This window comes from Vitis vinifera, chromosome 5 (genome assembly GCF_030704535.1).
Source record: "Vitis vinifera cultivar Pinot Noir 40024 chromosome 5, ASM3070453v1".
Lineage (NCBI taxonomy): Eukaryota > Viridiplantae > Streptophyta > Magnoliopsida > Vitales > Vitaceae > Vitis > Vitis vinifera.
In genome coordinates, this window is record NC_081809.1 from 21,279,725 (window position 1) to 21,303,373 (window position 23,649).

Below are 23,649 nucleotides of genomic sequence, written 5' to 3' on the forward strand. Positions count from 1 at the left end.
TATGTATAATTTTTTAATAATTAATTAATATGTTAATGATATTAAAAACATTATGAAGAAAATTATCGTGATAATTTTTATATTTTTTATAACCAATTAAATAAAAATTTTCATTTAATTATAAAATAATTATAATTAATTTGTTTTTTTTAATATTTTGTTTCTATGATAACCTTTAATATATATATTTGGTGCATTATATTTATGAAGGGGTGAACTTGCCCTAGTGGTGAGTTAAGGTTCATGCTGAACCTTTTGGACGAGGTTTGAGTCCTGTTCAAGACCCCTTGTAGAAAATTGTGGCATTTTTAAACTTTGACCGCTACACCCGTGTTGACTATTTGGTTTGACCGTTTTGATCAATGTTGATTGCCCAAAAATGTTGGGAAATATCAACAAAAAAATCAGTAAAATACCAATAAATGCTGAAATTTTTAGAAATTTTGCATAATAGAAATTTCACCTGTCAGTTTCGTGTTGGTGAGCATCGATAAGCGATATATCGAATTCACCGATATATATGGAAATTTTTGTCCATACTTAATAGAAGTATAATTAATTTATTTTAAATAGGTTTGTTATTACGTTTAAAAATAGAATGTATTATTTTAATAAAAATATTATCAATATCCAATTGTATGGATTACAACACTTTTATGTTGAAAGTGCCACCTTATTCGGAATCGTAAAAATATTATCAATACAATACCCAATTGTATGGGTTACAACACTTTATGTTGAAAGTGCCACCTTATTCAGAATTGTAGACACAAATATTTATGGACCACATTATATAATCGTCTCTAGGAATTAATAATAAAGGTAGAGTGTGAGACTCATGTAGAAGGATCTCTTATCGACGTGCATGTATTGGACGACCATTATGTATCGGCTGATTTGGCTGCGGAGGTGTGATGGTTGGACTTTCCCTGCTACTCTGACATAGTTGTTTGTCTGTCAATAAGAGTAAAAACAAGAAACTAGCATTAGATAGAAAAAGATTATTTTAAGGAAACTTTTCCTCATACTTAATATAAAAGGACTTCTAATATAAAGAACGTTTTCAAAGAAAAATCAAACATTTGATAAAATTTTAAAATCATTTGTAGTGAAGTACTTGATTTTTTTTTTTTTTCCCAAAAACATTTCTAGATGAAAACACTTTTATTAAAAGCATTTTAAATAAAAGAACAGTCAAACACACTTAAACTTTTATTGGCTTATATTGAAAAGTAATAATTTTTTATTTCTAATTTTTTTTGAAGTGATTTTTAAAGTTAAAAAGGAAGATATATACTTTTTATATTTCTAGTTTTGAAACGTATTCAGTTTAATATTAGATGATATTTGTTTTTTCAACTTTTTGTTGAAAACAAGTTGCTTTCATATTTTTGTTTTTTTTATATTTTAACTTATTACTTATTTTTTTAAAAAAATTTATTGAACATAAAAAGTTAAAATATTTTACTTCTTCTAAAGTAACTTGTTGATTTTTCTATCCTTCTTAATACTTAATATCAATAAAATATTAAAACAACAAACAACTTAACACTCAAGTATTATTTAATTTTAAATTAGTAAAAAAAAAACAAACACACCTAAATTGGCTGAAATTGATTAAAAGTGGCTTCTCATCAATGAATAAAAAAAATTGAGATAAGAGAAAGTGTGCACCTTGAAAAGCTGAGGAATGCAGGATTCTTGCCTCTGTCAATAGAGACCAATGATTCATTGACAGCAAGATAAAAGCTACAAGCAAAACATAGACAACAGCACTCATAAACGATCTTCCCATTATTCGAGTCTCCCAACTAGATCAATTTTTATATCTAGAGAGAGAGAGAGAGAGAGAGAGAGAGAGAGGGAGAATGGAAGGGAGAGAAACCTCTTGCCAAGTGATAAAATGAGCAGTATTTTTTATACACTTAGTTAGAAGCCAGAAATTTGAAAGGTCCGAGTCAGCCCAGTCCCTTTAATAACTTGCAGTGTGGCACAAGGGATCTTGAAATAAACATTAATCTACATTGAATGGAAAAGTGCAAGTAATAACTCATTTCCTCATCCCGTTCTTTGAGCAACAGATGATTCGCCTTGTCATATGCCCAACACCCACTCTAAGAGCATAAAAATTATTTTACACTTCTAAATTGGAAAATTTAGAGAGTGAATGATTCAAACAAATTTCTTGTAATTGAAAAGTTATTAATCACCAAATACATGTTCAAACTAAGTAAAAACATATTACATTCCCGAAAGTAATGGTCGAAACTATTGTTAAATCCTAAAAATTCAAATATTTCAAATACTTTTACTCTCACATATCAATAAATGAAGCCCAATTAAGCGTGATTACAAATGAGTGTTTGATCTTAAATGGTTTTTTTTTTTAAATTTTAAATTTTATTTTTATAAGGTGGTTGAAACCAAACTTTACTAGTACTGGTAATTTCAAACCAAACCCCTAAAAGTCGAGTTTTAATGTAATTGCATTTTTCACTAAAGAATGTAAAGGTTGATAATAATTCTCTCCCCGACTAAGGACATATAAACCAAAGTCAAACAAATTTTTTTTTTTCATTTTATTCAAACTTACACAAAAACATAATGACTCTATATCTTTGTGTAATAGACAATTAAAAACAATCTAACATATTTTCATGCAAAAAGATATTTGATTTATATAAAGAAACAAATAGCATTCATATAATTTTCAAATAACATATATATATATATATATATATATATATATATATATATATATATATATTTACAAAATTTATATTAATTTCCTAAATACTCAATTTTTTTAAGAACTTAATCATACCTAACATAATATAAGAAAAGCGATTAATTAATTTCAACTTAACTAATTAGTTTCTAAATTCTCGATTTATGTAACACTTTTATTTTCTAAGTTATTGTCTAAACCAAATCTCTTCAAAACCTATTCCCTTTATTTATTTGAATTAAACATATTATTATTATTATTATTATTATTATTATATTTATTCGGAATCCCTAATTATATTGCTCTCCCTTATTCTTTACTCCCCATTAATATTTTTATTATGCTCCATTATTATTATTATTCTTGTGTTTTTATACATTGCACATTGTTGCGCATACAAAATGAATCTAGCCATGGACCGATCACTTTTCCTTTCCTGCAATGTAGCCACCAATCACTTTTTCGGTTTCTTTAAGTCTCATTGTTCAATAGGTATGATTTCCTTTTATTTGTTGTTGTTGTTGGTTTTTTTTATTTTTTTTTTGTGCCTATTTCCATTAATGAATTCACCTATATTAAAATATTTCTAATTTTTTTGAAAATCTAATCTAGATTTACATTTTTCAAAAGAATATTTAAATTATTTAAAATTAATGAATCTAAAATGTTATCTTATATGAAAAAAAAAAATTTGATTTTTAGACCCTATATTTTCAAATATTTAGCCCGGATCTCCATGCAAAAAGATCTATGTGCATGGAAGTTACATAATCTAATTTATATCTAAGATTTTTAATATGAAAAGACTTCTCTACCTTCTAATTATTTATTTATTTTTAAATTCTAATTTATATTTAACTTTTGTTTGAGAAATTTTCTGTATAGTTTTTGCCTACACAAAATTGAAGTGTCAACATTTTCAAGCTTCTAACTTGAGCATAGAAAATATGATTTACATAATTTTTTACTATGATAAATTTTATGTATAGCTTTTAGTTATATGTTCTATTTTATATATTTTATCACAATAAAAATGTGCAAATTTTGTATATAACTTCAAGTTATGAAATATTTACTATATAATTATTGGTTATACAATTTTGTTTACATAACTTCCAATTATACAATAAAATTTAAAGAAATTAAAAATTACATGCATAGCTCTAGCTATGTTATTATAACTTAATAATTTCCCGTATAACTTGTCAAAATGAGGATTTTACATATTTTATATATTTTTCATAACTTCTAGATATGATTTATATTTCATAATCTTTGGTTATAAATACTTTCTACAAAATATTTGTACATGTTTTTGTATTTAAACAAGATAAATGGAATAGAAAATAAAAATAAAAGTGTAATTTTATCAGAGAAAGAAGAGATTTTATGATAATAGGTTTATTCTTTCATTGTTTCAATCTTCTACAAACTCTATTATCAAATGTTACAATTTTCCACAAACACTCTTCTTACTGTTTCAATCTTCCACAAACACTCTTATAGAAACTCTTCGTACAAGACTACAAGATCTTATAAGAGTTTTCTTTTGTAAAACTCTTCGTACTGATAAAGTGTTAGCAAGGACGAAATGCCTCAAAAGCATCCCTATTGCAGCCCAATCCATCCAATCCTTCAAAAGCATGCATCCTTGTTGCAGTCCAATCCATACCTCACATCCCTTCTTAAATACAACTTCATTTTGTTGCCCATTTCCAATGCGGAATTCACTTCCACAAAGATTAGAAAAATTATAAACCCAAAGCACACTACCAGAACTTGAACCCTATATATATATATATATATATATTTTTATGGAATTTAAGTCACTTTCCAATAAAGCTATGTTGGTCTTGATTTCATAATATGCATATTACATATATATTAGTTTATAAAATAAAATTTATTAGTATATATATATATATATATAATTAAAATAAAATTATTGTAAATAAGTTAAATTTAATTATAGTAATTAAATACAAGAAAAATATAAATTATTAACATTTTTAAATAAAAAATACTTTTATATATATATATATTATCATTTTTTGAGTTTTTTAAATATTTTTATGATTTTTTTTATCAATTTTCATCTACCAATATTTTGTTTTAAAATATTCATCAATATTTCTCCGATATATTCTTATATATCCATAATTATTGATATTTTCATTTTTACATACTAGAAAAAAAAAAAAGAAATAACAAAAAATATACATATAGAATAAATAAAGTTATGATAGAACTCTAGGGTGTAATTTTCATTGATCCAGTATCCTATTTGTAGGAGTTGAAAAAACAAGAATTAAATACAATATTTAATTCTTTACAAAGAATAACAAATGTCCTTATGGATTACTGTGAGGTCATTCACAATTATCTTTTTATAACAATATTAAGATTATTTGCATTATTATTAATAAGTATTAATATTACTATTAATATTATTATTTATAATATTAGTAGTCTGAATTATTTATGTTATTATTAATATTATCTATTATTTTTATGATTATTATTACAAAGAAGCCCTAGAAGATAATTTCTTTTTTCTTTTTTAATTCTTAAGGCTTGTAAGCTTTATTAAAAAAATATTCCTTTTTCTTTTCTTGTGTTTTGTGGTTTATATGCTACATTAAGATTAATTAAATTATTATTATTATTACTATTATTAACACCTCATTAATATTATTATTTTATGATATTAGTTTTAAATAGAACTAATATTATATCCAAGTTACAAGTATGACAAAAATGTATTGATCTTACAACATTAATGCTTTAAATATATAATACATTAAGATATAACCCAATTTCATTTTAAAATTTTTTTTTTAAACAAACACTTGTGGATAGTTGCCCTATACTTTTTAACATTCCCTTTACTACAAATTAACCTTAGAAGACATTTTTTTCATAAGGTTTATGATTATCATTATAAAAATTCATCTAGTATATAATGTTAATTCATTGAAATGATGTATCAATATAAACACTAATATAATAGGATAAAACAATATTTTTAATGCAATAAAATTTGTTGCAAAATGTAGTTATAATATTTACGTATTGAACTTACAATATAATATTTGACAGGTTATTAATAGCAACGGTGATGATGATGATAATGATGACGATAACGATGATGATGAGGACAACGACAATGAGGCCGATGACGATGATGAAGAAGACAATGACAATGATGAGGACAATGACGATGACGATGAATTAGAAAAGAAAAAGGCAAAATAAGGATATATTTGATTTTTTTTTATATTTTTAAACTTATAAAAAAAGATGAACCTTTGGAGGAATTATCATTCTTGGTTGACTCTATATGATAATTTTCCTTTATTTAGTGAATTTTGAAATTCAATTATACTTACGTCATTTTAATTATATCTTTAGTTCCATAATTAATGATAAACTCATATACATATATATATATATATATATATATATATATATATATATATATATACACTTTCCAATAATAATTTAAGAAAACTTGTAGGATGTAAAATTCAAAATGCATCAATGGGGAAGCATTCCACCTTTGAGAGAAACACTTGCATGGGCAGGCGTGTGGACGAAGCAGAAGTGAGAATGTTGGCTTGAATAATGTAAACAATGGTGAGAATCTAATGCCTTGAAACCTAAGGTTCCTTCGCAAGGTTCATTCTAGGCACTTACTTCTTAGGCTCTCTTTTCTAGGGGAAATCCTTGTCTTCAAAGTTTAGGTCTAGTTGTCCATCCAGTTTTTGCAATCGTTGGTCCCAATGAACCTTACGCCACAAGTTTTCTTTCGTCAAATAGGCTTTATAGACTTGGAGGGCATGTAAGTGAGACATGTTTCGTAGAGAGATCGCCAAATTGGCTTTCTTTGTTCCAGTATTCCAATTCAAAAGGAAACAATTCCACTTGCATTGAGGATAGACCAACTTGATTTCTCTAGGACAAGCAGTGAACAATATTTGACTTATTTATATTTATGATTCAAATAGGGTAAAAATAGTAAAACAAGTTATTTCTTTTCCACCTCTCTCGTGATATCAAAGGAAAGAATTATTTTCATTTCAATGCCCTCTTATATCAAACAAGGTAAATGAATTGGAATCTAATTTATTTCATTTTAAATTTTGTTAATTGATTTTTTTTTTTTTAAATTTCCTTTGGAATTTGGTTCCAAATACATCGTTAAGATTCACAAAATGTTAAGGTACCACACCAAAGTGGCACCATACCCAACTTCCAATATGAGTTGTTAATGTGCATAGTCATACATACGCATCTTTCAAGAACAATACAAAGAAATAAATCTAGGCTATAAAAAAATAAAATCCGGATAATAATTTCTATTTCGGTACCATGCAATGACCCAAAGATTTAAGGAGGTTGGAAATTCAATTACCATCTTATTGTGTGCTATCAAACTAATTAATCTTCCCTAAGGTCGTCAATCTTCTTTTGCTTCTTGGCAATTCCCTCCTAGCATCCTTTTCCCAAAGAAATGAGTAAGCGCGTCATTTGGAAAAGAAAATAAGATGATATTTGGACTTTTCCATTCAACTCATGAAAATTTTAGGCTACATATCAGTTTTTTGAAATAATATATCCTAGCTAGGTATGACTTTTTCTTGCATCTAAACCAATTATTTTCTTTTTATTCAAAACTCAATTATCTTTTAAAATAGGTAAAAGTAAGAAGATTAAGAGATGTTTATTTTTTAACTAAATAGAAAAAATCAAAATATTTGATTTTTTTTATTCAATTAAAAGTAACTCGTTAATATCAATCAATATAATTAAAATGAATTTGTTATCAATATATTGATTGATATCAATATATTATTTTTAACTTAATAGAAAAAATCAAATATTTTGATCTTTTCTATTCAGTTAAAAAACAAACACCAAAGTGAAAGATAAGACAGCATGATGACAATAGCTAACCCTTAATTACTACCATCTAATTAATTTTTGAGATTTTCAATTCTCCTGCTTTTGTATATAAACATGAGTTTGGCTGCTTTCAATGCCAAATTGGGAAAATAGATGGATTAATCAATGTGCAGTAGATGTAAGGAATCAACTTAATAGGCAAATTATTAAAAAAAAAAACGAAAATATAAATGGGAAAGACCAAAGCTAATGCCACCAACTCCCCGAGAAAATTGCAGGAAACTTCCTGGTCAGTACGATACTGCAAGTTATTTAAAGGACTAATTGGATGACTTTGACCTGCACTTCCAAGTTTCTGGCTTCTAACATGAGAGAATAAAAAAATAAAAAAAAAGGGAATTATATAGGCATGCATCATTTAAAAAAAAATTACATTTTTTAGAATTTTGATTTTTCATTTTCAAAGAATATGTGTTTAGGAGAAAATAACCCTTAAAACACGCATTCCAATATAGTAAAATTAATCAATATTTCAAACTTACCTTCAAATCCTCTTCTCTTACTTTCTGCCACCTACCACAGTTTTTGTTTGCCTTTTTTTTTTTTTTCTTTTTTTGCCTTTTTTTTTCCTTTTTTTTTTTTATAATTATTTTGACAAGACAAATGAGTTATCATTACTATTACTATTAAAAAATAATAATAATAACTCCGACACATTACCGTCACTATTCCACATGATTTTTCATTTTTATTTTTCCCTACCTCTATGATATCCCCATCTTCTTTTTTGCTTTTGTTTTTTAAAATATGTTAGCGTGGAATCCATATTTCGGCTTATACGTTTTCCACTCCATGATGAGCTCGATTTTTATTTTAAAATGATTTTATTTATTCAAAAATTACTTAGAGTCGCCACTTATTTTTGTTTTATTTTTAAAAAGATAAACAAAATAAGAAAGAAAACTCTAAGTGTGACTTTTTATTTTGAAAAAGGTGGTCTGTGAAAAATCGGATCGGGTTCGAGGGTTAGGTTACTTATCGGAAAGGTACAGTAAATACCGTAGCACCCCTCTAAGTCCCTAAAAGTCAGGTCTCTACTAATAAAATGAAGCTGACATGATAATTGATGAGATAATTAATGAATAATCAGCATGATCGCACATATGAAAATCAGAACAAACATAGAGGATGACCAGAGTGAGAGTGGGTACATACCTGGTCAGCAAACGGTAACACACTATCATAAAATGGGGTTAGTGTATAATAAAAAACATAAAGCATGTCACATGCATCACAAAACAGAAATAAAAACTGTTCGAGGAAAAATAGGATTTTTGAAAATTGGAGTCTCAGAGACTATTGGAAAATTGGAATTTTTTTTAAAAAAATTTTAGGAATTAAATGTAAGAATGAGAATTTTAGAAATTAAATTTGAAACAAATTGAAATTTTGAAAAATTATTTAAAGACGCAATTTTACACAAATGAATAAGTGAATAAATAAATGAATGGAATAATAATAATGATTGGATATATAATTGCGTAAGTTAGAGTTTTAGAAATTGGAAATTCGAATGATTATTTAGAGATAGGATTTTAAATATATGAATAAATAAATAAGTAAATGAATGAAATAATAATAATAACGAAAATAACCATTAAACAAATGAATGTGAATAGTGAAATTTTTTATATTGAAAATTATACTCGGAAGTCAGATTTTTGAAGAGTTGAACTTTAATGATTGGAATTTTTAAAAGAAATAGATAAATAAATATGGAATAATAATAATAGTAACAAGAATAATATTTAAACTGATGAAAGTGAATAGTGAAATTTTTGAGATTGAAAATTAAATTTGGAAGTCGGATTTTTGAAGAACTGAACTTTAAGGATCGAGGTTTTTAAAAGAAAGAAAGAAATAAATATGGAATAATAATAATAATTAACAAAAATGATATTTAAAAGAATGAAAGTGAATAGTGGAATTTTTGGGATTAAAAATTAAATTTGGAAGTCGGACTTTTGAATAACTAAACTTTAAGGATTGAGATTTTTAAAATAAATAAATACGGAATTATAATAATAATTAACAAAAATGATATTTAAACGAATAAAAGTGAATAGTGGAACTTTTGAGATTGAAAATTAAATTTGGAAGTCGGATTTTTGAATAGCTGAATTTTAAGGATTGAGATTTTTAAAAGAAATAAATAAATAAATATGGAATAATAATAATAATTGACAAAAATGATATTTAAACGAATGAAAGTGAATAATAGAATTTTTGGGATTGAAAATTAAATTTAGAAGTTGGATTTTTGAAAAATTGAACTTTAATGATTGAGATTTTTAAAATAAATAAATAGATAAATATGGAATAATGTTAATAATTAACAAAAATGATATTTAAATGAATGAAAGTGAATAGTGAAATTTTTTATATTGAAAGTTAAATTTGGAAGTCGGATTTTTGAAGAACTGAATTTTAAGGATTGAGATTTTTAAAAGAAATAAATAAATAAATAAATATGGAATAATAATAATAATTGACAAAAATGATATTTAAACGAATGAAAGTAAATAATGGAATTTTTGAAATTGAAAATTAAATTTGGAAGTTGGACTTTTGAAGAATTGCTTAAAGACATAAGTTTTTGAAAATAGGATTTAGAATTTGGAATTTAGAAAATTTATTAAGAAACTAGAGCTCTTTTTTTAAATAAATAAATAAATAAATTACGAAAATTAGGAACTTGAAAATTACTTAAAATTGAAGCAACCAAATGGGGTAACTCAATATGGGTATGGGCCATCTTAAAAAGGGTGATTGACATGAAGAGCATGAGGCCTTTCATCAGCACATTTGGGCCTGGGCTCCATGTCAAGCCCATATCCATTAGCATGGGCATGTCCAAACCTCCAATCCCCATCATGGCCTGCTTCTCCACCTGGGCATCATCCCCAGAGACAGCTTCCACCACCGGCGAGGCGAGGGATGAGGTGGCCGCTGAGGTGGAGGGCCACGAGGCTCTCCAGGCCTCCGAGACTTGTGCCGCCGATGAAGACGGCTGGGGCGACGGGGGTGGTGGAGGTGGAGTCGTAGGAGTGGGCGGCGAAGGCTCCGATCTCCTCGTCGTCCACTTCGATGACGGTGGGGTGCACGTCGTCGTTGGAGTAGGGACCGCCCACGATACAGATGACAGGGAGGTTCTCGCTGTAAGCGCCGGCGATGGCATTGAGGACACTGAGCTCGCCGACTGTGAAGGTGACGACGCAAGCACCGACGCCACGGGACCGCGCGTGGCCGTCGGCGGCGTATCTTGCGCTGGGCTCATTGCAGCAGCCAATGTTTTTAAGCCCAGGCTCAGCGATCAAATGGTCGAGAAGAGTAAGATTAAAATCCCCGGGAACGGAGAAGACATCACTGACGCCGATCTGCACCAAACGGCGAGCCAAGTGACTGCCCAGAGTGGCCTCCGACGAAGCGATGACGGAGGGAGACACTGAGCTCTGAATAGAAGAAACGATGTCGTTTGAAGGGCAACCCACGTTGCTGAGAAGGATTCTCTCCAACAAGATCGACAGGGACTCAGTAAATCACCATTCTCCTTCTTCAAAGCAAGAATCCGATTCCTCTCTCTCTCACGAAAGCTATCTAAGCTCAAAAGAATCCCATCAGAAAACTGGTCTGCTCCCTTCTCTAGCCAAAATTCTCCCCTCAAGCCAACGAATCTCCTCTCCAAAAGATGCCAGAAATAGAGGGGAAAGTGAAGAAAAAGAAGAAGAAGAAAGAAAAAAAACAGAGTATATAGAAGAGAAGATATGGTCGTTAAAACCAAGCTCCATTTTGTGAAGATCAAAGAGCTTTCAAAAGGGACTGGTGGGAGGGTCTGAATGAATTTAACACACTAACATAAAGCAGAACCAACATGCAACTCATATGGGAGGAAACGAGGACCAAGCAAACACAAATCAGAGTCAGGTTTTTTTTTTTTTTTTCTCGTTAGATAGTCGAAGCAAGCATCTAATACCAGCAAGATGCATAATGTAACTTCGAAAATGGAGATCTTAAAATGTGAGATAGTTAAACCTGAATGACTCCTTTCGAACAAAAATTGGCTTGGTCTCTAGCAACCTGCAGCCTGCCTCCTCTGTTCTTCCCTCCTCTCTTTCTCCCGAGCCCCTGTTTTTTCTCTTCTCCTGAAAGCCATCCCCACTTCACTGTGCATCACCCAGCAAGTGCGTCATCTTTACCACCACCATGGCCAGCCATCCTCTTTTGCTACATGTCCAATGCAGCTGCTTTCATGCATGCATGGGGAGGTCCCCCCTTCCAAAAATGTAATGAAAAAGAAAAAATAGCCACTCTCCTCGGGCCCTCACCACAAAGGGGTCTTCAGTTAGGAAATCTTTTTAATTTCAATTTTTTTTTTAATATTTCATCTTTTTATATTTATTAATTTTAATTATTTATGGACAGTTTTAAACATAAAATAATAATATATAATTAATGATGATAATTTTAATATAAAAATAAATACATGATAAACAAATTTAGAGATTTAGGATATAAAATTTTCTATATCCATACTAAATAAAATATTTATTTATTTTATAAATTTTATTATATTGTCATATTATTTTATTATTTATATTTTCAAAATTTTAAATTTTTATGTGAAAATCATAATTAATGATTATAGTTTTAGTTTTTTGTTTATAAATTTAACTAACCCAAAATTGAGATTTAGGATATAATTTTTTTTTTTGCTAAAATGTTTGACATTTTTAATTAAAGAAGATGAAAATTTGGTTGTGATTTTAACATTTTGCTTTATTAAAAATTTTAATTTATAATAAAAATTGTATTTAATAAGTTATATTAAGTTTTATTAAAAATTAAATTTTTTGTAAAAAAAAAAAAAGAAAAGGCATCATTCTTTTATGAAAAAGGTATTACTATTTTATGAAAAAGTTACCACTTTTTTTTATTATGAAAAAAGTAAAACTCTAGTGTTACTTTTAACACACTTCCATGGAAATTTTAATATACTATAGTGTTACTTTTTTTTTTTTTTTTTAAAAGAGTGGTATTTTCTTTTCCAAAATTTATGTTTATTAATGTGCAACTTTATTATACAAAAATTTCAACTTTTAATAAATTTAAAAGAAATGTAACATAAATGATTAAATATAATTTTTATGAAAAATATATTTTATTTTTATTTTATCTGAATAAAAATTTTAAAACTTTAATAAAGCAAAATGTTAGGACCACAACCAACCTTTTATTTTTTAAATAAAAATATTAAATATTTTAACTACAAAAAAAGTTAAAACTACATTCAAGTAAGAATCGTAAGCAAAAAGTTAAAAAAAATCATGATAATTGATTTTGATTTTCACATGAAAATTTTAAAATTTTTAAAAAATAGAAACAATAAAATAATATGATAAAGATATTTTTATTTAATCTATAATAAGATTTATCAAATAAATAAATATTTTATATAATATGATATATAAAATCTTATATTCTAAACCTCTTTGTACATTAATATTTTCTCATTGATTACTTATCATATATTATTATTGTTTATATTATTATTATTATATGTTTAAAGTGTCTCTAAATAATTAAAATCAATAACTATGAAAAGATGAAAAAGTGAAAAAAAAATGAAATTTAAAAAAAAGTTAATAAATTTCTATGTAAAATGAAGAAAAAAGAAAAATAATGAAAAATAATGTGGATTATTTTTTAGGTAAGATGAAGAAAAAAGAAAAATAATGTGGCATGTTGATTAGCCACATGTCAACCTTAAAAGTAATTGGCATCTTTTGACTTGTTATTTGAAGGTTAAAAAAAAAAAAAAAAACAAATGGGTTAATCGGTTTAAGAAGGAGAAAAGAATAAAGGACAATTTTGGACTTTTAATAAAGTTACTATTTAAATGCATATTTAATATAAGAATTCTATATTTAATAAGCAATCCACCTTTACATAGTTCACCCACTAGCATGATCTACTGCTCATTTTATCACTTAACAAGAGTTTTATCTCTCTCTTTCTATACATATATACTCCCCAAGAAAATTGCAGGAAACTTATATGCTTGAAGCTCCCTGGTCAGTACGATACTGTAAGTTATTCAAAGGACTAATTGGCTGACTTTGACCAACACTTCCAAGTTTCTGGCTTCTAATTAATTGCGGGACATGACCTACTGTTCATTTTATCACTTAGCAAGACTTTTATCGCTCCCCATCTCTGTATATATACATAATACAAATGCTTGATCAAATTGGAAGAGAGATGATGGGGAGGTTCTTTAAGAGCGCGGCTGTTTTTGCTTTGGTCGTAGCTTATATCATGTTATCAATGAATTCGTGGTCTCTGTCAGTCGAAGCAAGAATTCCTCAGTTCTCAGCTACTGCAGGTGCAAAATTTTTCCTTACTTCAATTTCTTAATTTATTCATTAACGGTATGCGACACTCAATAAACAACAGCCAATTAAGCTAACGCTAGTTTCTCTTTTTCTGCTTTGAGTGATGCCAGACATACGACGGAGTGCCAGGGAAGAAGCCCCTGCCTTGGAACCTCCGATACCAAATGTTGGAAATAGACATGGATGACCTAAGTTTCCCGTTACAAAAATAGCATAAAAGAAGAATAGAAGAAAAGCTGCATATGTGGTATCTGCCCTACAGATGAATTCAAAGGCATCATGGCAGTGTACAACACTTTGCATATACTATTAATGCAAAGCTTTCTAATTTTATCTTCTTCCCAGAACAACTCTGGAGGCTTCATGTTGTTTAATGAAATAAAATCGCAACATTCGCCTTTTCTCTATACATCTGTGCTCATTCCTGCTGTAATCACCCTCCTGATGTCAGAATTCTTGCCAATAACATTTCTAACACTATCTTTTGCAACCAGGCACCTAGTGTCAGCATCCATATTCTGAAGCAAGAAGGTGCCACAAAAACATAGCTATCATATTTGTAATTTAACAAAATCAAAGTATAATCAGCAAGCAGATGTAAAGCATGAAATATCGGACACAATAGCACATCCAAATCTCGAAAGGAAATGACAGACTGTTTTTGTCCTCTAAGGAGTATTACCTCACAACAATCTGTTCCAAATAATCATGAATTTTATGGTGCTTCATGCAGAGAAATTTATGAAAAATGGTACTCATGCCCTGTTGTGGCAAAAGCTCCCATCTGTCTGCAAGGAGTGAGATTGGGCTAGCTAGATGTGTTGATCAGATTTGCAGCCATATGAACATGCCAACTATCATTCAAGACTTTTGTTGCAATCGATCTTAGAATCAACAGTCTGCCCCTCCCTTATGAGTAAACCCCTTCACTATTAATCTAGCCCTCACTTTTCATATGCATATTCGTACATATCATGTGATATTTGATTTTTTTATTTTTATTTGATTAAAAAGACTCTTAAATATAAATAGATAAAATACCTACTTTTTTATTGCTTAGAAAATCTTGTAATGTTTAAGAGAATAATAATGATAGTACAATATCAACCTTAATCAATTCAATTCATTCATAACATGGACTCTAAAACCTATTCTAAATGGCTTAAATTGTAAGGGTCTCAAAGTAGATGACACCCAAAGGCTTTGTAAATAGATCAACCAATTGTTTCTCTATAAGATACATTCTAATGAGACAACTCTATCCTCCACAACATGTCTAATGAAGTGGTGAAGAATATCAATATGCTTAGTCCTTGAGTAAAGGACATAATTTTTCAAGATGTTAATAGCACTCAAATTATCACATATTATAGGCATAGTATCTTGCTCAAATCCATAGTCCTACAACATCAGCTTAAGTGAAAGCAACTGAATATAACAACTCCCAACTGAAATGCATTCAACCTTAGTCGTGAAAAGTGAAATGGAGTTATACTTTTTGCTCATCCAAGCTAGTAAGGAGTTGTTTGGTAACTATTTTTTAGAACAATTTTTTATCAATAAAATAAAAAATACGTTTGACAAAAAAAAAATTGTTTTTGTTTTCTATTTTTAAAAACAGAAAACAATGTGTTTTCGAAGAACAATATTTAGTTTTTTTGTTATTTTTACTTATTTTCTAAGGGTTTTTTTTTAAAAAATAATTATACAAAAATATAAAATGCTTAAAAATAAAATACTAGATTTAAAAATTATTTTTATAACATATTTAAAAATAGGTTAAAAATATTTTAGGTTTTCAAATAGGCTTTTATTTTATAAAAATTAGAGAACAGTTTTCAAAAATTGTTTTTGAAAATAGTTACCAAACAAGCTCTAAGTAGTTATCCACAAAGAATCATGCACCAAAGACGTTTTTCCTATCCTACATTATAGCCCAATTGACATTAATTAGAAATCCAACAATGGTAAGAGAGGTCTCAAATGGTTACCATTAGTGAGTTGGAGTAGTTAGTTTAGGTCGACAATTTTGTTCCAAACATTCTTATATCCAACTCTACATACTTCCTAGGTTTTACATTAGCCTGGGGACATGAGATTATCATCAAATCATATGCATGGTCATTCAAGTAAGTATAGTTGAGTGTGTTTAGTGAGTAATGACTTGTATAGGTGTATTATGGGGTTAACTAGGAACCAAGTTATTTTTGGGCTAAAAAAATGAAATTTTAAAAGGAGTGCTCAAAGCACTTAGGAATGTTGAACACTTGAGGCAGTCAAGCGCCCTTTGAGAATGCTCAAGCACTTGTAATACATTTTACATATTTTTCTTACATTTTTTAGTTTTGGTTTCTCTTTTATTATAAACCTAGCTTGTTAGGATTTTTTTTAAAGTATAAATATACCTTATAGTTTTATTGCGATATACCCACCCTAGAATATCATTGCCATTATTTTCTATGCATTCCCAACACTCTCAAAGTCCATATACTTCAATGAAGATTGTTCATAGTGGTTGATTTCATTCTTTCAAGTTTTTAAGGAGCTCACTAAGGAGGACATGGGTGCAAAATCACATCTATATATGATGACAAATGTAAGTGCTAACTATTGTAAGACCCTTAGGAGAGGGGAGGGTAGGGTCTAATTCATTGTAAAATTGTGGCTAACTCATGGTTTTTACATCTATTGAGTTTCTAGAAGACTTTGTAGGCGATCATGTGTCAATTATGGGCTTGTTCTTTGCTTTGATAATTAAATTCTCACATAGATTAAAAAAAAATATAGAAAAGTGTTAAAAATTTGTATTTTTGAGGAAAATAATTGGACTACTTATTCATCTCCCTGGCCTCTTTTAGATGCTTTCATGAACCAAGATCTAAACTTTCAATTGGTATAAGAGGGAGTTAAATTTTAAAGATTAAATTTATGCTTGATCTTGATTCATGGAACCACAACAAGTGAGGCCTTCTATTACTAATGCACCATACTTCGATGAAAACAATTATCCTCATTGAAAAGATTGAATGCAATTCTTCTTAAAGATGAAAAGAGAATAGGTTTGGAATGCATTGAAATTTGTTGAGGCACCTCATTAAAGTTTGGATGGAATTGATAGATTCATTGGAGAATCAAAGCCTAAACATGAATGTGATAAGCTCGATAATGAAGGTAGTAAGGAAAATGCCAAGACCCTCCATTTTGTAGGATAACAACATGTAAATGTGCTAAAGAGATTTGAAATAAATATTCTTTCTGTTACTCATTATGGGACATCTACTAAGAAGTCTAAAATAAAAATTTAATATATATGCTTAGAGGGTGATGGAGGAGATATTGATATACATTATAGGAGGTAACATCTTCATTAGTTTTGAGTTTTAGTTTTTCTTAGCTACTTTCTTCTTTCCCTTTCTTTTATAACCAAACATGGGTTATGAGAAAAATCTTCCACCATGTTTGACTTATTTTATTAAATCTAGAGATATAGCAACAAAAATGCTAGTGAAGAAGTTGCACAAAAAAATTAGTGTTATTATCCTTTACAATCATATATCTCATAAGATGCTATATGTAATATATAGAAATTTAACTACATTTCCTTTTATCATTTTCTACATTAGTATAAAAACTCCAAACAAAATAAGATTTAATGAACTTCATTTTAAAAAATAGTTTTTATTTTTCTTAATCAAATGTACTTTCAAGAAAAGAAAAAAAAATCATTTTCAATAAATAAATAAATAAATAATTCCAAACCAAATGTAACCTTATTTCTCCAAAATTGTTTCCATCGAAACTTGCCTAACTTAAGCATAGTCAATTTCTAACTAAAGCATAAATAAATAAATAAACTAAGGCACTGTCAAGTAATGTGCCAATGCTTAGAAGATAATTCAGTCCAAGAAACTCTTTTATTTGCAACAACTTACACTGTTTTCTTTTCACTTCATTTATATATACTCTTCTTCTTTTATTAGCAAATTAAGGGTAAGAAACCCAGAACCATCTACTACTTGGCAACCAATGTGATCATCTCAGTGTCTAATTTGGCTGCTGCTAATTTGATGTTGGGAGTTGATAGGACCGTTCCGTTTCTCAGGACTTGCAATGGGAGACCAGATAGGTTTAGGAGTATCTTCTCTGGCATGCCTTCGAATGGTACTAGGCCTGATAGTTACACGAGTATCTTCTATGGTACCCAGTAGGCTGTCTATTATTAATTTAGAGGCAAACAGAAAATAGCCAACATTACAAAGTCAAAGAATGTGATGGAAAAGAAGTTTCGAACTATCATTTCACAAATCAGATCAATTAGTGCAGCTGATTTTATGGTGTCCACCCTGAATCAAATGCCTCTAACATAATGAATTAAGCTACACATCAAACTGGTTAGTCTGCACTTGAAAAAAGCTTTTCCTCATACTTATGTAAAGGACTTGAGGATAGGCTGGCTCAAAATTTTCAAAACTTGCACCCATTAAATTGAATGAATCATGAAATTGAAGTATGGAAAAGTTTGTACCTTGAATAGCTGAGAAATTGGGAACTCTGGCTTCTGCCAACTGACACCATGTCTCCATTGATAATGCAATATAAGCTAGAAGCTAAGTATAGACGGAAGAACTTCTAAAGAACTTCCCCATTCTTAATTTATGTGTCCCAATGTGACCAAGGTTCCATGCAATATATATAGACAGATAAACCTCTTTCTGGTAAACTTATTTAATGGCCCCTTGAACTACTGTCACTAGTCTTCCTCCGTTGTGAAGGATGATCAGTCATAAGTTAGAACCTTGAAATGTAGGTCTAAGTCATCCAAATACTTACAAAACTTGCGGCGACACCGAGTGAGCATGAATAGTTCATTTTTTTCAGGACATTCAACATATGACTTAGGCACTGGTAAGGCTATTGGCATCATTGTGTCTTATTTTCTACAGTTATTAGTCTCCTTATTGTATCTTTTTCCAAATAATTAGAAGTAATGAAAAACCAATGAGGAGAGTTTGCCCATTCATCATTACCACGTATCAATGATTCAAGCTGGGTTCTTGTTGACCCCCTAATACAATACAATTAGGAGATAATGTATTAACTTCTAACACCAATGGAACATTATATGGCTGGACGCTAATTAATAGCAGTTGGACAGTCTATAATCCTGTGAATTGTTGAGAAAGAAGAAGTAGCAGAGAAAATGCCCATTCTCCTAAATGGGTGAGAAGTCATGATAAGAGTGATCCATGCCGTGATTTTCATTGAGAATATAGGAAGCCAATAAGCTTAAAATTTAGCCCCATAAAAAGGAAGAAGATAAGAGGGTGTTGTATTCAATAAGTGAGAGACTGGCTTGTCAAATATCGGTTACCTGGGATTCGGTTCATTTGTCAATGTTGTGAGTTCCTATTACAGGTGGGTGTAACTGCTCATTGATTGCAGAAAAAGGAATGACTTAGTTAAATAGATTTGCTTAATTCATTTACAGTGCACTTTTGGTGATCATACCTAGTGATGGCTTGGAAATTTTCAAGGGTGATTCCACCATCTTTTGGTGGACTTTACTTTTCAGCTTGAGATGGAGAGGAATATTTTTCTTCATTTTTAGGTTTTTTGTGAAATCACAAGTATAACTATGGTACTTGAGAAGTGTGTTTTTTGATGACTGTCAAATACAAATAGGTTGTATTGGTATTTTCTTAAGTTTGGGAGCTGAGCACTATTTTCTGGATTTCAGAATTTTGGTTTTCAACCGCCGTTTGCTGGAAAAGTTTTCAAATTCATAATTTCCACATGACCTAAAAAACCCCAATATTACATTTGGTCTACGCCTGCCCCCAAATTAGAGCAAAGAGATGCCCAGTGGGAGATGACGTATGGTGGCATCTACCAGCTCTCAATTGCTGGCTTGGAAATAAGATTTAAGGTGGAGATTGTTGAGTGATGCTTTGTGTTGGTTTGTATTTCAGGACTGGTGATGTGATTTCAAACTCCTGCCATGTTCAAGTTCCTAATTTATTCAACTCCTTTTTATTAGAACTTTAGTATTCTGATCCTCAGGAAATAACACAAACACACTGCCTCACACAAAACTCACCCTATGATGCAGTAACACATACATCCTCTAGGAACCCCATAGCTTTTCAGCACAAAAAAACACTAATACATAAGAGTTTACAAGGCGCAATAAGGAGTTTATCACTATAGTGCTGCAACGATCATGTCTCTTTCAAGCCTTCCAGGAAGCAAGGGGTGGAGTGTCAGAGTTCTTCCAGGTAAATGTGGTGCTCTGGTATCTGTCACCCTTAACCACATCTGCTGAAGCAATGGATTCTAGTTCAGCCATTTCTTCTGGAGTTAGCTTCACGGACAAAGCCCCTATGTTTTGGTTGAGGTTTTCAATCTTGGTAGTTCCTGGTATGGGACACACATCATCCCCCTGGTGATGGACCCAGGCCAGTGCTAGTTGTGATGGAGTGCACCCCTTCCTTGTCGCAATTTCACTAACCCGCTCATAAAGGATTTTATTATGCTCAAGATTCTCTGGCTGGAACCTTGGAAAGTACTGCAATTTAAACACACATTTCAGTAACAAAATTGAAAACCCGACATAAAAAACGACATAATTGCATAACATCGTTATTCAGAGAACATAAAGGATTATACATGCGCTTCTAACATTAATTGATAATACAATTAAACAGGTTCCAAGTCATAGTATAGAATCAAGCCCTCTTGTTTAAATAGATTAAAAGGGCATTTATTAACCAATTGATTAGGTTTTTGTGGCCTCAAAAAATGGCATGAGATCAGGAAAGCACACTATCAAAGAGATAGACTAGATATTACAGATAAAATTCATTTCCTTTCTCTTCTTGGCTCTACAAATTAAAGGCAGTAGCTCCTTTTTTAGTTTTTGCCAATATTACTCCATTTAAACTTCCTATTGAAACATTATTACCTTGTTGAACATTCCTCTGTAACACCACAATTAAAAGAAGCAGGAATAAGAAATAGCAGTTCATGTATGAATTAAAGAAGGTTTGGGACCCAACACAATGTAATCTATATTATGAGAATTAGAAGGCATGTGGTATGTATACAAACCTTTCTCGAGTCATTGTCTGATAAGTTCTCAACCATCTTGGCCCCTGAAGAAAGGAATCCACGTCCTAGAGGGCTATATGCAACGATCCCAATGCCAAGTTCTCTGAGCAAATAAGAAGGATGAGTTAGAAATTAAACTTTTAAATGCCCCTCAAACAGCTTTTCGGTCTCATAGATGCCTCACCTGCAAGTTGGAACTATGTCTTCCTCTACATCTCTTGACCACAAGGACCACTCCAACTGCACAGCTGTTATGGGATGAACTGCATGTGCTCTTCTGATTGTTGAAGCAGAGGCCTCAGACAGACCTATGTACTTTATCTTACCCTCTTCAACTAATTTCTTCAGTTCACCCACCTTAATGACAAGCATATATAAAAAATGAAGATTAATTACAAAAAAAAAAAAAAAAAAAATCTAAAAACAGAGAAATTCATATAAAAATTAATAGAAAAATGTGTAAGATAATCATCATACACTACTATAGCCTTTTGTTAGAGTAATCAAACCAAGTTGCAAACATGGGTATCCTTAAATGTAATAATCTTGAGAAGAAATTCCGGCTGGATGATTTACAGAAGGCCAGGGCTCTCTGAATAGCTAACGAGTAATACTCTCTTTTAAGTAGTCAATGGTAGCACCTATAGTGTCAACATGTAGGTTTGCCCAACGCAAGATGAATCCTACCTCTAATGACTTCATGGCTGAAATGGCTAGTAAGACAATACTCAGTTTCCAGCATAAAATGGTTGAGCTTCTATTTGGAAAGGGTAAAACTTTTGAATGAATTATCATCCAAAAGCATTCCCCTCTAATTTAACAAAAATCCACCAATCAACTTCTAAAATTATGACTGAACCAACCACACAAGATCAATCTAATTAATACCCAAAAAATCGCTGAAGAAAGAGCGAAAAGGGCACAAACCGTGACTTCAATGGGCACGCGAGTGTCGATGCGATGCTGGTAATAGAGATCAATACAATCAACCTCCAGCCTCTTCAAGCTCGCCTCGCAGCACGCCCTCACGTAAGCCGGGTCGCCGCGCGCGTCACGCACCCTGTCGTCGTATATAACCCCGAATTTGGTAGCCAATTCAACTTTCTCCCTCACTCCTCCTTTGAGAGCCTGTCCAACACCCCACCGAAAACCTTAAAGCAATCACATCGTTAACATTGATGAAAAGCAAGTATTGAAATGCAGGGAGAGAATTGAAGGACCTTGCCGAGAAGGATTTCATTGGTGAAGGGCCCGTAGATGTCGGAGGTGTCGAGGAAAGTGATGCCGCTGTTGACGGCGTGGTGGATGAGAGCGATCATGTCTTGTTCTGGCTTGGGAGGGCCGTAGAAGGCGGACATGCCCATGCACCCAAGTCCCTGTGCTGAAACCTCGAGGCCCTGTGAGCCAAGCTTCATCCTCTTTACACTACTCATCCTCCCTTACACTCTTTACCCTCTGCTGGACGGGGTTCCTACTTCCAAGTATTTATAAGCAGGCAGGGAAGTTCCCAGTTCTGATAATTTGATCAAAAGGTCTAAACTCTTTCGTACACCTGACGTAAGTGCTTGCGATGGACGCCACAGTCGCAAAGCTAGGGCCTGCTGGGTAGGTTGACATCTAGTATCACATCAGAACCACAAATATGGAAAAGCAAACTTGCATAGGGATTTAGTCCAATGGATATTTTCCGTATATAGAAAGAAAAAGAAAACACATGCCCAGACACGCAAGATCCTGTGCTGAAACCTCGAGGCCCTGTAAGCCCAACTTCGTTCTCTTCACCTTATTACTCATTCTTCCTACTGCCACACGTACTCTTCGCCAAACATGGTGTAGTTTTGTTTTCTGTTTCCCGTACTTTTCTCCCGGCCAACAGAATGGCTGCCAAAAGAGACCAGAGCTTTGACCCAAAATGCTACACTTTAAAAAAAAAAATCCATAAAGTAAACTTAATATGAAAATAATGTCCAATCATTTGTGCCACATAAATTGCCACATCATAAAATCATAGTTGATAACTACGATTTTATTTTTTTTAAACATTCAAAACCGTAGTCATCAACCACGGTAAAAAAGTTAAAACCGTGACTGGTGACTACGGCTTTGACTGTTTTTACAAATAGTCAAAGACGTAGTTACTAATTACGGTTTTAACTTTAATTCTAAAACCGTAGTTAGTGACTACGGCTTTGACTATTTTAAAAACAGTCAAAGTCGTAGTCATCAACTACGGCTTCAACTTTAATTTTATATATATAAATAATTATATTGCTTGATTTAAAATATTTAACTTTAATTTATTTAAATAAAAATATTATATTATTTTGATTTTAGATAGACTAAAAATATGTGAGTGATTTAATAAAAATATTTAACTTAAAATATTATATTATTTTGATTTTAGATTGACTAAAAATATGTGAATGATTTAATAAAAATATTTAACTTAAAATATTA

At 30.6% G+C, this 23,649-nt stretch overlaps 1 protein-coding gene across 1 annotated transcript; it reads right to left on the bottom strand.

Moving 5' to 3' along the window:
- Positions 1–20,086: 20,086 nt before the first annotated feature.
- Positions 20,087–22,768, bottom strand: LOC100246287 (probable aldo-keto reductase 2). The gene is made up of 5 exons (XM_002265891.4): positions 22,413–22,768; positions 22,120–22,320; positions 21,377–21,549; positions 21,193–21,295; positions 20,087–20,650 (listed from the first exon to the last, which is right to left on the bottom strand). Exons 1-5 carry the CDS (start codon positions 22,623–22,625, stop codon positions 20,315–20,317), a joined length of 1,026 nt encoding a protein of 341 aa, XP_002265927.1. The 5' UTR covers positions 22,626–22,768; the 3' UTR covers positions 20,087–20,314.
- Between the last annotated feature and the right edge of the window lie 881 nt (positions 22,769–23,649).